The following is a 15827-nucleotide window of genomic DNA, read 5'->3' as shown; positions in this document are numbered from 1 at the left end:
TGCTCTTGTCAGAATAAGAATCAGAATGGGGCTTATTGTGATGATTAGAAAGATTACAGGATGTTAATATACAGAAGGAGGTCCTGAAGTCAAAGACTGCAAGGGGACCTCCTTTACTACCTAAACGTAATAAAACACAGATTACAGCAGTTTCAGCAAATAATTAACAAGGAAGAATTACAAGTTTTAGTATCAATAACTTAATTGAAGAACTAAATTTTCATAAGTAGGACGTATGCAAAAAGGCACTGTAGCATAATCGCGTAAAACTGCAAGAAATTTGCGTAAATGACATGACGTACAAAGTATAATTTGCGAACTCGAATATTCAGCATGGCGAGGACATCAAGCAGAAATGTAATGGTATGAAAATGAAGGCACACTGAAAGAATGGTTGTGAGTATGAACTAGACATAAGTATTCGACAAAATATATTCTTTTATTTGTTTCTTGAACTCGTGATTTTAAGTGTTTCTATGTCTAATGGTAGTGTGCTCCTGAATGCAGCATATTTAACAGAGATAAGCGGGCTAGTTGGTGGTCGTTAATGGAGCGCCAGTCATTGTGTGTTCCTTCCTTGTCCCTTGTTTTTTAGTGCGGTTACATGATGCACTCCTGAATGCGACAGATGAAAAATGGACGCTCTGCTTGCCGTAATTAGTTTGTGTTTATTGTAAAACGAAGTTCCTCTTTATTGCAAACCGGGTAATATTGGTATTTAATATTGTAATTCATAGTATTTAATGTAATTATGGTATTGTATGTAATAATAATATTGGTATTGGTACTACAAGCGTCGATGAACCCTACAGAAGAAGCCGTTATTGAAAAACAATCACTTAAAAAATTTGGCGCATGTCACAGCGAGTCATCTGACTTGAACTTCGAAAACATTTTTGCACATGCGATAAGGTCAGCGACTGCAGATGCATAGGCTGGTGGTAACCCCCTTCAAAGGCTATACTGGTAGTGGGTTCCTGACTGGAATTTACTAAATATACCTTCCTTATTAGGTTGGATGAATGTGTTTCGCAAAACTACTGTCATGCAAGTCAAAATTCGCACTTGCCTTTGCTTTTCTCGCGGGTACAAACCGCACGGTGTGCACCGAGTGAAGCAGGCACAACTTGGCGATCTGTAGGCCCATTCGCATACCGATGCAGTTGCGAGGCCCTGCTCCGAAAGGCAGGTAAGTGTACGGTCGTATGGAACCAGCATTTGCTTCATTGAATCTAGAAAAAGAACGCACATGCAAAACACCTGATTCTTGTTTTTATTTTTGCGCACTAGAAAATTGAGGCATTTTATCTCTGCAACGCCTGTTTTTAGGTGGCTTAGCGAACTTGATGAATACTAGTTAGTTTCTTAAATGAATTTTAGTTTTATTTTCATTACCACTTCCCCATGCTAGGTCCAATAAGAGCCATCTATTGAGCAATAATAACTTTACTGAACTAATCACTTCCGCGTCAATCAGGTAAAAGCAGTGAAATTTAATGAGTTCTCAACGTTCACAGCTACACAAAGATTTCCACATGCGCAGTGCTCTTGTTGCAGTACATGCCTGACACTTATGGCATGCACTGTCGTGTTTTCAAGCGGTATTTGTACTTGTATTCTTTACTAGCATTTGTTCTTTCATTTTTCAACTGTCCAAGCTTATTTGAAGAACCTATGTGCTGTCCGAGTTTCCCATTTGCTGCCACCGGGCTGCTGCAGTATACGTGAAAAAATAAATAAAATAGCCACAATAATACGCTTGTTTATTATGTCTCTTAACTGCAGCCAACTAACCTCACATGTGGTCAGGTATTTGATTAGAACATCCGTCGGAAGACATATTTCTACTAAGTGAGTGATTAACTAGTAAGTATGTCTTATTTTTAATTCCTTGTCCTAAACAATCTCGGGTAAGGTCATTAGGTTTGCACCTGTGTGATAGTCTTTCCGGGTGGCTGAATGACATGTAGATGATAATACTAAGGCCTGAATTCAAGCTCTTAGGTAAGGCAATATCTTTCAAGGGAACCACGCAAAAGGCGAGACAATTAGGCGAATGGCAAACTCCGCTTTTTGGTTGGAGTCGCTCCTTAATTCCTGATTATCTGTCCCAACCAGACAGGCAATCCTGTCGAAATATTTAGCTTCCAGAGCGCTATGTGTGTGTGTTCCCCAGTCACCGTCCCGTCTTTTGCACTTTTCTTTTCGAAGATGAAAACTCATTCGTGGCACTCAATTGTCATCGCGGCTATTTCCAGACATACTTAAGTGACCATGGTCCCGCGTATCTTTAGCTTTTCAAGTTTTTGCCAACACTTCTACATTCGCCTTATTATTATTTTACGTTCTTCGCGTTGTGTCACGCTATATCATCGTGAAATTAGTTTTTACCCCTGCCAGATGGGCACTCCAAAGGTCTTTGATCCAAGGGGCGTCTTCCCAAAATACGTTCACGTGGGGTGACAAAAGACAAAGGAGTGTCTCCTTACAACTTCTTTATGGGCCTTAAAGGGTAACGTGGTTCAACGAAAGAAAACTTTACAGGACACAATTGCGGGTTAATAGTAATTTAGTGCTTGCAAAAATCATTTTCTACTTAGCAGTGGCGTAATTTGTCTGGCGGTGACCTTTTAGTGCAGCGATTCCCTGAAACTGTTGTGCCGTTGCCGGAATTATGATCACCACCATCCGTCACTTTGGCCTTTGGCAGCTTCATCTCTGTATGGCTTCATCGGCAACCGGATTACAAGCGGCAGGATGATTCGCATGTTTCGCCTTGTCACAATTTGGAAGCACCGTATAGCTTCTTACCTCGACGTTTACCGTCTGTTTAGACCAGCGTAATCCTGGACACTTGCACACAGCTGCACAGCCATAGCGTTATAGTGCGCGTTCGCACAACGCTTATTCCTGTCTTAGGCGGGAGAACCAGCTGGGCACAGTACTCTGCTCGCAACGCTGCTGATCGAGTCAATCGATTAAGCCTTTGCAGTCAAGTAAGCCTTTGGCGTCTTAGGGACGCGCTAGCAGAAATTCGAAATCAGCAGACGTTCTGTGCAATGCCTTGACAAGTGTAATGCGTGTGGGACCTTAAAGGGACCCTGAAACAATTTTGACGATATTGTACAAATGAGGAGTCGTTAGGGCAGGTCCTTCTGATCATTAAGTGACACATTTAGGCGCTCTGCGTAAAGCGTGTAATTTGTTATAAGGTTTTTAAAGTGTGCATCACTACAGATCGCAGCGGCGGCACTCCCCTGAGTTTTCAACCGCCCTGTTGCAATCTACGTATCTGGCACTCTTGACGTCAGTTGGGCGAGCTATTCGATGGGCTACTCACGTTGCGTCATGATAATCTTTCCAAATTGATGGTGAACAAATGTTGTTCGTAATAGTTGAAACGTTGGTTAATTTGTTTCTATAAAATGTAACAGAAAGAGAATACATAACGACAGTTTAACACTACACTCGAACACTTCCAGCACACAGCAGGTGCCATCCGCTTGTGTTACAACGTGCTCCGTGTTGGAGCGAGCTGCGCGGTCAGTGCTGGTCCCAAGGTTTCAATCCAGTGAAGGCAAAACTTAGCCCCGATCGCTCGGCGAACGAGTTGAGGAAGGAAAGCATGGGTAGAGAATAATAGTCCGTAGCTCCCTTATTATCAGACGCTTCACTCAAATCGTAACGCGAATGTTTCACTGTAGCTGTACCCTACGCGTCTACATAATTTGTCCAAACCATTTTAGGGACACTTTAAGCGGCGCTCATCTCAGAGCTGCCTAAGCTGCGCCAAAACTAGAATTATTTCTGTTTTTTTTTTCTTTTCAGTTAGAATTGACCGGATACATCATTTTTAATTGCTTTGTCAGTTGCAGTTTCAAGAGCCCGCGCCACATGTTCTGTGGTGCCGGAAACATGTAGCACCTGAAAACAAGAAAGACCGCGCCGTACCATGCATGTGTCAGAGGCGAAGTTCTTTTTGGTAAGGAGTTCTTCAGTGTAAAAAAAATGGTTTACCGCGTGTCAGGGTTATTAAACAAACTCGCCTGAACCCCTAATCCCAGTATCGCTAAACTTCTTTTGTCATTGCCCGACTGTCCATGGGGTGTTCATTACCTCTCAGGAATGAATTTTTCAGGATCAGGAAAGAACTCCGGGTCACGATGCATAGAGTAGATAGGGATCGTAACAATGCTGCCTTTGGGCACCCTGATCCCAGTGTCACCCAGGACATACTCCTGGCACGTGGTCCTGTCAAGTCTAGAAACAAACAAATCAAAAAAATCTAAGCTTTAGAACACCCAACAACGAAGTATTGTAGATGGTAAAAAGTTTCCACATGTAAGATGCGTGTATGTGCACCTTCCTGTGAAAAAGAAACTCGTCGTATTCACGTGCTATGTTTAGCCGCGAAGAGACAAAATACAGCGCACCTCGGAGCCGGTGGATACAGCCTCATAGTCTCCGATACGACACAGTGCAGGTATGGCAGCTTAGAGATGACGTCAAGACTTGGATTAGTCCCCTGGAAGTACAGAAAGACTTCATTTGAATTTGAATGTTTATTGCAAGGTATATAACATGTATACAGCTAAAATTGCCTTTTCAAGCAACATATAAATATTCGGTGACAACGTGTGGAAATCAAATAGTGTTTCTGTTCTAGTCTGAAACGACAGTAGTACCTTGCTGAAATAAAAAAAACATCCTTCCTTCCACAAATACTGTAACTTTGGTGTCTGAAGATTGCGGCAGCGTACACAAAACCGCCCGACTTTATAAACATGCCATGACGCATTCACAGCGACACTCACCTTCTCCGTGTTTGGCGCACAGCACCTTAGTTCGCATAGGCGAGTCGTGTCCTCGGCACATAATTCATGTGCAAATTGACACACAGGTAATAAGAGAACGTTGAACTGACTGGCATTTTGTGCGATTTATGTAATCGCACCAGTCTGCTGGACAACGTCGTTTTGTGCCACACATAATGTCTAATATAACTCTGCGCAAAAAACATTATATCTGCGCTCCGTCTATAGGAGAAAACTACTGGGCAGACTCGTGTAAGGGCCGCACTTTTTTCCCAATTTTGACGACGCGCGGCCCTTAAACGGGACGAAACCTTTCAGTCTAAATGGTGCCGGCGACTTGTGCACAACCCGCATGCACCATTAAATCAGAGGTCAACTCGCTACTCTCGTCATCTAGTGGCTGCACGCGGAAGTGCGCCGCTAGCCGAAATTCGCCGATGGGCGCGCGTGGCACCACCGCATAGAACGTTATTGCTTCTCCGTTGGAATTTTTTACACGAATTTTTGGCTGCCAAGTTGCAGGTGAGGCCTTTACACGATTGCGGCTCTGTGAAAGCCGCACAGAAAGCCCCAACCCACACACAATCTAGAAATAGTTGCTACGCCACTGCCATTATTAACGACTCTTTGGCGTCCAAGATGTAAGTGTTTGATGTGGTGGTTGTAATGTTTTAATGGTGGTTTCTACGGAGTTTCAACTGGGTTTCAGCAATCATAACAAGATATATCGTGTATCATTCATCATTGACGTTGTTAGCAGGATTGTTATACTCAATGTGTCTGCTGATGTGCCCATAGGGTTTCCTATTCACGGATGACATGGAGATATGACATGGGGATACAATATACATAATAATATTAATAACTAACATAACATATATCATCACCAATTACACACCCATATTAAAAAAATTCCAAATCGCATTATGGTCGCCAATCATCTTCAAAGGATGGGTACCGTCAAGTCTCTTTTTCCAAATATTGGTCTTCCACATAAAGTGCGCCTCTAAAGAAAAGCCAGTGTGGGCCACCCCCCCCCCCCCCCCCCCCCACGATGTTTCGTCCTGCTTACACTCCCTCCATGCCGCTCCACCTTCTACCACCATGGAATACCAATTGATGAAGTGCCCTCCTGCACCCCCAACTAAAATGGCAAACCACTTAGCGGGCTTCCGCAGAATTGATTTGCCATAATCTGTCTTCCCTAAGCTTCTAGTTGTCGATTAATTCGCTCTTGCGATGCGATCTTCTAGCCTCATGATTAGGTAAGATGGCAAAGCGACCGCCCCGGAAAGGTGTTGGTCCCGGGTTTGAATCTCGGACCAGGACGAATTTTTCTTCAACTACAAAGCGTTCTTTCTAAGAAACCCGTGTGGCTTTTCTTTGTATTTTCGTGCTACATTCGGGAGGATGACCATTTTTTTCCCTCATGATGTATTCCCTCAACAGAAAAGTATTGGCGCCGCCACCCCTGTTCCACATTCTGATTGTGTTTCGTACATATATAACCTTGTTTGCTCATCCTCACCGTCAAAATATACTCACATGTGTGGCGAAGCATTCATCCGCCTCTCTGCGGAGCTTGTCTTGCGCATCGGGATTAAGAGCGAGAAGATGGGCGGCGAATGCGAGGACGGATGAGGTGGCATCGTGGGCGGCGACGAAGAACAGCACGCATTGCGCCAGGGCTTCGTCTTCTGTCAAGGCTGAAGGGCAAGTTTAATCACGTGCTCAAAGCAAACTGCGTTGCACTCCGACCGCATGCCGTTGTTTTACGCCAATAAAATGTCAAAGGATAACTCTAAACAATTCATATAGACGGTTTGACCTTTGTACGGGAAGTACGGGCTCCTCCTTCAAGAACATTGTTAAACCGGTGGAAGTGAGGGAAGCTTAAGATGGCAGCTCTTAGACACGCAGCTTTACTATTTTCCAATTCAGCTGCCTTGAAATAATGTAGTTCATTTGAAGCAGCGTGCTTGCAAAACAAAAAGAAAGAAAATACGACATTCACCAAATAAGGAGAGGGACAAATATCTGCACTGTGTGCCCATGCTGTTTTTTAAAGCCTACTGCTTAAGCAAGTAAAGAATAACGCATTAGCTTACTAGCGGTGGATGCCTAAGTATTATAACCTCCAGAAAAAAACGAACCGTTTAGGCTCGTGCTGTACGTACATAAGACAACCACATTGGAGCGCACATCTCAGGCGTACTCTTCGCGTAGCGTCTCTCGGAGTCAATGCGCACAACCCACCCTTCCCTCCTTCTTTTTTTCCCTTTCCCACGAAATCGCAAAATAGGCGCCATTTGATTTGCCCTTAAATCAAACACCAAATGCTATGGACATTAGCCATGATAAGCCGGATATAATTATTCTTGATAAGGCAGTCGAATATGAACTCGCCGACACAATTAAGGGTACCGAACCTGCCCTTCAAGTACGCTCCATGTGGTTGCTGCTTGGCCAACGATATGTTACAAAACTGCTCAAGTCATTACTATTTAATTACTCACTCACCCTTCGTGACAAACTTCACGTTGCTCTTTACTTCAGAGTCAATGTCGAATATTTTTGTGTTTTCCTTTCCGGGCGCAGTTTCAACACCATCGCCAAGAGTTCCTTCCTGGGCATCCATCATGAGTTGCAAGAAGTCTTCATGACGCTAGAAATACAAGTCATGTTCGATTTGCCACCACGTACATTCTCTCAACGGTAATCTTTTTTTATTTGTTGACATTGGGCCGGCAGCCATATTTTACATAAGAAAGATAAAATCATTAGATGCTGATGCATTCCCTCTGATCGGCATCCCCCCCCCCTCGCCCCTTCCTCGAGTTGGTGAGGACGAATAAAAAGATAACGTGCCGCACAACTGATTGAAATTTGATCAAAATTATTCTCTGGTAGATGAACGTCTGACGTAATGCCGTATTTACATGTTTTCTATGCAGACACGCGTAGTCTTGAACAGTCTGAAAGTTATACGGCACCTCACTTCCTTCCGCCATAGATGAGGCTAAGAATCACGGTCCGTATTCACAAAAAAGACTCTTATGCTAGAATTATTCGTAAGATAGAATCCCAGCCAATCCTGACGCTGGACATATCATTGGCAAAGGTAGCCGCCCAATGGCAAATAACAATTACGAAAGAAAAGCCTTAAAGAATTCGGCCAGGCATTCTTGCTTCAGTGTTGCCAAATGTCGTTGACAATTACATTAGTCATAGCATACATCTTAACCCTGCCTCTCAGTGCTCTCAACCCGAACAATCGGTTCACTAGAGTGTCTTTTAATTTGTTGATTATATGCGAGAACTCACCTACGCAGCATCGCGTGGCCAAGAACATCTTTATACCTAGATGCTTTATATGTCGACATAAACGATACCGAAGCAACTAGTGTTTTATGAACGCTAGAGCTTATAGCATAACCAGACAATAAATTTTGGTGCTTTTGTACAACAGTGTGTACGACAGTGTGTGCAACAATGTGACCATGGTGAGAAGCACAAAAGTGTCCAGAGATAACGCCCTGTATTCCCTCTCCCTTCCCCAATCCTGGAGGTTGTCCTGGATCCCCTCCTGGTGATAAAAAGCGTCCATGCAATATACTTACGTGCTGTCTCCGCCTTCTCTCTTGAATAATTGCCACACAGACCTCTTTGAAGTATCGAAATGGCTCAGGGTCGAGAAGTTTAACCTTAAAGACTTTCAATAGTACCGGGCATAAAACTGAAAAAAAGAAACAAATGACATTTACAAGATGGGGAAGAAAGAGAGCATGCATCCCTACATTTGTGATGGCTGGTTGTCATACCACTCTATTTAAATAAAAGCGGAGAGATGTAGAGACATATCTGCCCTTACTGAACAACACGACAGGCAGTCTCATCCCGCCAGAGAACGCCTTCGAGGATTTTGTCACAAATTCGTTGCTTGCATCTTTGTACGAGTCAAGTTCGGTGCCGAAAGCGCACTTCGCTATGACGTCCAGTGTATAATGGCCGTAAAACCTGAGCAAGAAACAAAAATTGTCATTTGTTTCGCGTAGTCATAGGTTGCAAAGCTGTAAGCCGCTCACGGAACTAAAAAAATAAAATATGGCTTCTACTAGTTCTAGGATAGAAAATAGGTATGTGTAAATTCTTAACATCGCTATCCCGGCTGCATTATATAGCGCGTGAGCAGCCCAAATTGCCTAATTTTTTAGGACTAATGGGTGAAATACGTGCCTTCTTGAATAACTAAAAGAGGCCAGAAACATAAATGCCCGATACAAAAAAAAAGTGGGGGCCACTAAGAACGACATTGTTTTGAAACACAAGTTTTCGATCTAAAGGCTTTGTGAATTCGATGCTAGATGTAAAAGTAGATCTAAAAAAATTAAATTATGGGGTTTTACGTGCCACAACCACTTTCTGATTATGAGGCACGCCGTAGAGGAGGACTCCGGAAATTTCGACCACCTGGGGTCCTTTAACGTACACCTAAATCTAAGTAGACGGGTGTTTTCGCATTTCGCCCCCATTCAAATGCAGCCGCCGTGGCCGAGATTCGATCCCGCGACCTCGTGCTCAGCAGCCTAACACCATAGCCACTGAGCAACCACGGCGGGTAAAAGTAGATGTACGCATTACATGTTCACAGGAAGATCGCACCTGGAGTGATCAACAGTGGTTGAACAAAGAATGTCTCTGGAGCGACGTTTCGACAAAAGAACTTCTGATCGTGAGAGTGTTTCACAGATGAAAGCGCGATAATATTGATGGTAATTTACAGTATCGTAGAAAATGCGCTGTAGGTATATTTCTTGGCTTGGCAGAAATATACAGAAAATATGGCAGAAAAAGCTTGGCATACAGTATATTTCCGTAAATGAAAATTTAATTATGGAACATTACAAAGTGTCTCGATCTTTAAAGGAGAACATGGAACATAGTAAGTCTTTACCGCTTGAGATCCACATCTTTTCCCTCTTCAGCGGCTTTCATAAGGTGCTCCGACGTTATTTTCGCACAGTCCTGAATCATGTCGTTCATCTGAAGCAGAGTATAGCATTCAACAACAACGATTTACTTCACACAATAAGGTCTAAAAACAACGTTGAAGTGCGATAGGAGCATTGAAGGTTACAACGCAAATTTCACATAACCCTTGAAAGTGTCTTATGCAATTTCAGCGTGGCTGGTCAGTTAAACATTCTACAGTTTACAAGCTCAATATCCGACAATCAATTTCGTCAGTATCATATACGGGAAAGCATGGGAATGCCAGAGCTTGTACACGCTTCTTTCAACATATTAATGGTTCGTTTTATGTCGATGATATGTATTACTTTTCAAACACTAAAGTGGATGTCTATTGCTTGCTTACACAAGAACAGCTGAAATGCAAGAAGGCTCGCACACTTAGATATAGGCGCACATTAAGGAACCCCAAGGGCCCGAAAGAATTTAATCCGAGGTCTCCAACTATGGTATCCCTCATAATTAGATTATATATTTGGCATGCAAGAACTCAGAATTTATTACTGTTTTTAATGTGAAACCAATATTGTTTGGCTTTGATACGTGTTCTGGTGTTCCTGTTCGAAAAGAACTTACCCTGCGCAGCTTTCCCACTGTGAATGCAGGACTTGACGAGGGCCTGATTTTCCTCCAAACGTCTACAGGCGCTGTGGTCATCATGTTGTCCAACATTGGTTCGAAAAAATCTATTATCTGGTGCAATAAAAACACAGTTTGTCGTCCTATGATTGTAAGTGAGGTGTGCCAGTATTATTTTCCAAGTACATGAGCTGACGTAACTATCCCAGTTGCACAGGCTATAGCTTGGCCAATTCAATAGCAAGTGTTTGTCAGGCTTCGTCTGCTATGTAGATAGTTATGACGGCGGATATTTACGCATGCTTTGTTGTGCTGATGTGCTGACGACGATGACTTGAGACGTTCGCATGTTGCCAAGTTTTAGCATTAGTCGAACGTTTTAAAAACAAGCAGTTGGCACTGCAAGCGTTCATTTGATGATTCACACCACACTTGCTCACTTTCCTTTGCAAACTTCATCAAGAAAAAGCACTTGTCGTTAGTACTCCAGATGTCACATCAATTGAACGCGGCCCAGTGCGTGTGTGCTTTAGGGACCCAGTTCTCTGTCGTCTATCCTCTAGCTTAAGGATACCAAAAAACAATAGTACGAATGGGCACTGCATAATAATAACTAATTCCAAGAAACGTCGCTCATTGTGGTGCTCTTTAGATCAAATCTTTATTGAGAATCATTACGTTAGAATAACCACCTTATAACGATAGAAACCTTAGTAAGTTGTTAGGAATTCATCTTATAAAACGGCAGGCCTACAAAACAATCCAGAAGAAGGGGAAAAAAACACAGGGGTATTTGTGCTGTCCTTTTCGTTACTCCTGTGTCGGTGCTCTGTAAGCCTGCCTTTTCATACCATGAACCATCTTTTTGGGACACGCGACTGACCCTGTACAGGAAAGGGAACCAGGGACCGTATTACGTAACAATTCGTTTCATCTTACTTTTTCATTGGTTCTAACGAAGCCATGCCCCATGTTTATCACCGAGATCGGCCATTCAGCGAGACAGCTGATAAGAAATAAATATAATCGCACGAAAAGAATCCTCACAAATTGCGGCCCCTTGACTTGTATATAATTAGAAAACGTCTCTTATATGTAACTGTTGTCCACCATTGGCCATCGCCGTGGCCGTCGTCTCGTTTTCCCGCTAATCAATATCTAGAATGTTGGATATGCCCGAACGACGGCTGATAAGGAAATGATCTCGCGTTAGAGTTTCTGCTAATGCCGCTTAAGGAGCGCTACGATTCAGCTAATAGGCACGACTCCAACACTAAGTGTAGCGTAAGCGTAACGAAATGCGATGAAATACACAGGACAAGCGCTCGACAAGTACAAGTGCTTCTCTATTGCATTTTTTTCGCATTTCGTTCCTCTCGCACTATCCGTATAGTTATTAACACAGGGCGTGTTTTCGTGAAATTGTTGCTTCATTCTTTCCGTTAGTGTGTTCCACAATGACTTCCGATTTTTCGAAGCTTATATTGTTTATTTATTTCAGTGGGCGTAGAAAATTGCCGTTTTACTTCTTCTTTTACATATTTGCGATGTTACTGCCCCACCTTGGAATATACTTCGAATATATTTGCTCTATTACACAGATTTCTTTTCTCTTTTTTTCTGCTCATTCTTAGGTGGTATCTTATGTCTGCTGCGGCCTATCTGCCTATTCTGCTCTCCCTATGCCCGGTGTGTACATAGTTCCGACTGTATAACAACCCTCTCCCGAATTCAATAACCTGTTGCGGGCTTTTTTATGCAAAGAGACAACGGTAAGAACTAAGCCAAGAGCATATGCAAGGTCATCTCTTTACGTACCCGTCTGTTACAGAGGATTGGAAAATCCTTCACGAGCACAAGCTTCACCATATTAGGCTCACCAACCGACAATGCGGGCCTGCCTCCCTCGAAATACCTGGAGTGTTGAAGTACGTGTTAAAAGGAACGAACCGTGCATATCTTCAAGTTGGAATCATCTGCGATGGTTCACGTGTCTGCGGCAAGCAAATAAGGCTACATACCCAAATATCCTTCCCATCTTCAGGTAGCGTTCTTGATCCAAAGTGTGCACAGGCTGGTCAAAATAAAATAATACAATTAAAAAATAAACTCGTCTTTTCGCGGACCCACATTCTCTTCATTTTTGTTCCCCCGCGATATAAAAACATTGATAACGCATTAGTGGCATTGCGTCATATGTACCTTTTTTTATTGCTGCTCAGAACGCAGTAATACAGGCAACAGTTAAAGGAAACAAACGTAGCAGTTGAAACATGGGCATAAAGTGTCATGTTTACCTCCTGAATGTCAAATAAACTTCTCGTTGGATGTTTTCTGAACAAACATGTTGGTCCATCGTACGACGAAGTTTAAACTGAACACGATAAGCTTTGAATATCTCGAGCACAGTCTTTTGGTATTCCTGTCCAGATTGGGAATTTTTTTTTTTATGTTTCCATTTATTGCAGTGAAAGCACTTCAGGGGCGAATCTTTTCACATAGTAAATATCCCGCAGTCTCCAACTTCGTTTGCATAACCCTACGCGTTATCTTACGGTGATCGTGCTTTTTGTTGTATGAATGAAAATATTACTACATCGCAAGTGAAAGAAAAATAAAAAGGAAATAAAAGAAGAGTGTATACTAATCAGCGAGAGCTAAGTGCAAAATTCGACATAGTTTGGCATTTCCCACATGAGCCTCCGTCGAAGAAACCAAACTGTAGTGATGCGTGCAGATATTGCTAAGTGTTTACGCACTCAGTAAATACATAAGAACATAATGCTTGGCGAAATATATAATAAGTAGACTTTGAAAGGGCTTTTACGAACACTCCAAATTAAGTAAATTAGGTAATGGAGGTCCTCTGCCGTCTAACTGGCCAACTGCAGGACATATGTTAAAAAAATCTCACATGACAGAAATTAAAAAAAAAGATATTGCGCGTATATCAATATGTCTGTCAGAAATAAAAGGTTCGCTCTCGTATAGTCATTGTATTACAGAAACCAACGTGTACTCAAGATTTAGGTGCACGTTCAAGAACTTCAAGTGTCAAACTTTTGTCTCAATAGTTCTCGACGGCGTCGCTCTTCACTGTGCCAATTCTGTCTTCTTTTTATTTTTGTTTCGTTTTTTTAATTATAAGTATTTGCGTATGCTTGTGCCGAATTTTAACTCTGTAAGGTGCAGCCAATATAATTTACTGGGAGCGAAGGCGTCTTGTCCTTTATTTATAGTTTGCGTACATTATCGCTAGTTCAGGAAATTTTAAGCGTAATTTGACGCGCATTTCAGTTGGCGTGTTTCTGTTTTAGAATATCACTTGCGAGTCAGCGCCTGTCTCATGCACATTTATTTTACTTTGCCCTGCCGAAAAACTAGAGTGGCATTCGATGTACATTCTAGATTGGTAGCCTGGAGACCGACGGAGCAAAATGGTGTCGGGTTCACGCCGCCATAATCGGGATTCTGTGAAGAAGTCGCAGTTACACCGAAAACAAATCAAAATGAGCAGTTTGAGCTCACCCACTTGCTATGGTGCGCAGATAATCGCTTGTAAGTGACCCATACGGCCTACCTTGTACAGAAGGCTGGTGGCTGGTCCAAACAAACAGGAGAACTTTTCGTGAACCACATTTTGATTTTTCCAGTAGTTTTTGCTTCTTGATGCATACCTGTCAAATTATTCACGATAATGAAGATGATCATTGGTACGGCGTGAAAGACGCAATTAAATGCTGTACCGACAGAAGGAAGCGCCAACGGCAAAAGAAAAACATATAAACGTTTTTTTATAGCCAAAGCACAAAACCAATGACCAATCTGTGCGTGTCTTCCTTTGGCCTAAAAATAAGGAGAATACCCTGAAAACATTAGAAGAGTGAACGTACTAGCCGGCGGTGGGCGTGCGCTCTGGTTTTTACCGTGCAAGTTAATTTGTCAGAAGGCGCCAGAAATTTCGAAAGAACCGTTAAATATACCCCATGACTCCACAAAAAATCTTACTTTCACAAATGGAGTAAGGAACTCCCATATTCTTGATAGTGCTGCAAAGGCGACAGGGAACTTCAGCGTTTTGTCGATGGCGTGTTGCTTTCCGGAAGCATTTAGCCGGAAGTGTAGCATGAGTGCGTGAAAAACAGCCTAAAACACAGGCTCGAAGACTTTGGACCTTGAAGCTGTGTTTTATCCTTGGGTCTAGGCAATGGGTTTAAGCGATAAGGATGTGTTTGATGCTGTGTATGACTTCCTTGAAGCAACAAAACGCTTGCGATCCCTATTACATTTTTTTGCATACCATCGTATATCTAAATCGTTCAATGAATTTTTATTTCACTAAAATGCAACTGTCCCCTCATCTTCTGACTGCACAACTATACAATATATTCCTTTCTGTCCAGTCTTATATTTTATAGTTCTCCACTTTACTGTTATCATCTGAGCGTTTCCTACAACTACACAATTACCGACCCATCTTCCATTGCGGGTAAGTGCCACATTTGAGGATCCTCATTATCATCATCGTCGTCGTCGTCGTAGTCATCATCACTATTAAGCAAAAAAAAACAGTAATAAAATCTTAAGGTCTCGTGAATACCTTTTCTAATTTGTCTGCACAGGACCCGAAAAGGTAGCCAGCATCTCCGTAGTCGCAGATTTTTGTGAAGCCCGTAAGAAAAGAAAAAAGAAAGCGAACGTGGCTAATATCCGGGAGTGTTCCATTCGGAACTGCACTCTAGACCTGTACTTCAGGAGCACACGCATCTAACATTCTGGCACGAGGCACAAAATGGTTCTTTCCAGTCTGAAAATGACACAGACCGAAACATAGACGAAGCCGTGTATTCGGCTGAATGAAACAAGTGAAAGAAATGCGCCATGAAAATCAGGCGAACAAGATTACTTACAGGTAAAACAAAACGCAGGCAGTCACAACCAGGAGCAGCCACTCGGGAATGTTCATCAGCGCCATCGTTTTCGTGTTCAGGGCCGTTCCGTCTGAACGCGAGGCTTGATTTGCAGCTCGCGCGCGGTGAGCAAACATCTAAGCGCAATCGAAGAGCAAAGTGCAAATGCAAAATCTTTCCTGGAAAAACAACTCGGTGGAGACAACGCTTCGCCCTTGGGAAGAAATGACTCTCCAATCACGAGATTATCGACACGTTGGTCTCTTCGGAAGAGGTGCGGATAAACGCGAGAAGAGAACAAAGCGCTATCGATTGTATTGGAGCACGTGAATATTTCAAAGGAGCTATACGCTCGTCGCAAGCCACCGTATTCACGCGAACACTACGCGTGGCCTGCCCCGTAGGGGAGCTGCGCAGTCGAGACTCGTGTCATGAAAGGAGAGATCACTTAGTCGCACGACACACGAACGTACGTCCTTGACGGAAAGGAGTA

General features: G+C 42.8%; 1 protein-coding gene across 2 annotated transcripts in view; it reads right to left on the bottom strand.

Moving 5' to 3' along the window:
- LOC140218507 (cytochrome P450 3A8-like) overlaps nucleotides 1-15543 on the bottom strand; it is a 16622-nt gene extending 1079 nt beyond the window's left edge. The window contains exons 1-13 of one of the 2 annotated variants that reach the window (XM_072288277.1): nucleotides 15335-15542; nucleotides 14005-14101; nucleotides 12446-12498; nucleotides 12243-12339; nucleotides 10422-10538; nucleotides 9769-9857; nucleotides 8686-8831; nucleotides 8435-8550; nucleotides 7335-7479; nucleotides 6360-6520; nucleotides 4434-4525; nucleotides 4117-4260; nucleotides 1070-1232 (exon numbers count right to left, since the gene is read on the bottom strand). In XM_072288277.1, the coding sequence (XP_072144378.1) occupies nucleotides 1070-1232; nucleotides 4117-4260; nucleotides 4434-4525; nucleotides 6360-6520; nucleotides 7335-7479; nucleotides 8435-8550; nucleotides 8686-8831; nucleotides 9769-9857; nucleotides 10422-10538; nucleotides 12243-12339; nucleotides 12446-12498; nucleotides 14005-14101; nucleotides 15335-15471 (1557 nt within the window). In that variant the 5' untranslated portion in view covers nucleotides 15472-15542. Of the gene's footprint in view, nucleotides 1-1069; nucleotides 1233-4116; nucleotides 4261-4433; nucleotides 4526-6359; nucleotides 6521-7334; nucleotides 7480-8434; nucleotides 8551-8685; nucleotides 8832-9768; nucleotides 9858-10421; nucleotides 10539-12242; nucleotides 12340-12445; nucleotides 12499-14004; nucleotides 14102-15334 lie in introns of both variants that reach the window. The other variant, XM_072288278.1, reaches the window with a different exon arrangement.
- Between the last annotated feature and the right edge of the window lie 284 nt (nucleotides 15544-15827).

This window comes from Dermacentor andersoni, chromosome 5 (genome assembly GCF_023375885.2).
Source record: "Dermacentor andersoni chromosome 5, qqDerAnde1_hic_scaffold, whole genome shotgun sequence".
NCBI lineage: Eukaryota > Metazoa > Arthropoda > Arachnida > Ixodida > Ixodidae > Dermacentor > Dermacentor andersoni.
The sequence above is the reverse complement of the archived record's forward strand: the minus strand, read 5'-3'. Positions and strand labels throughout refer to the sequence as shown.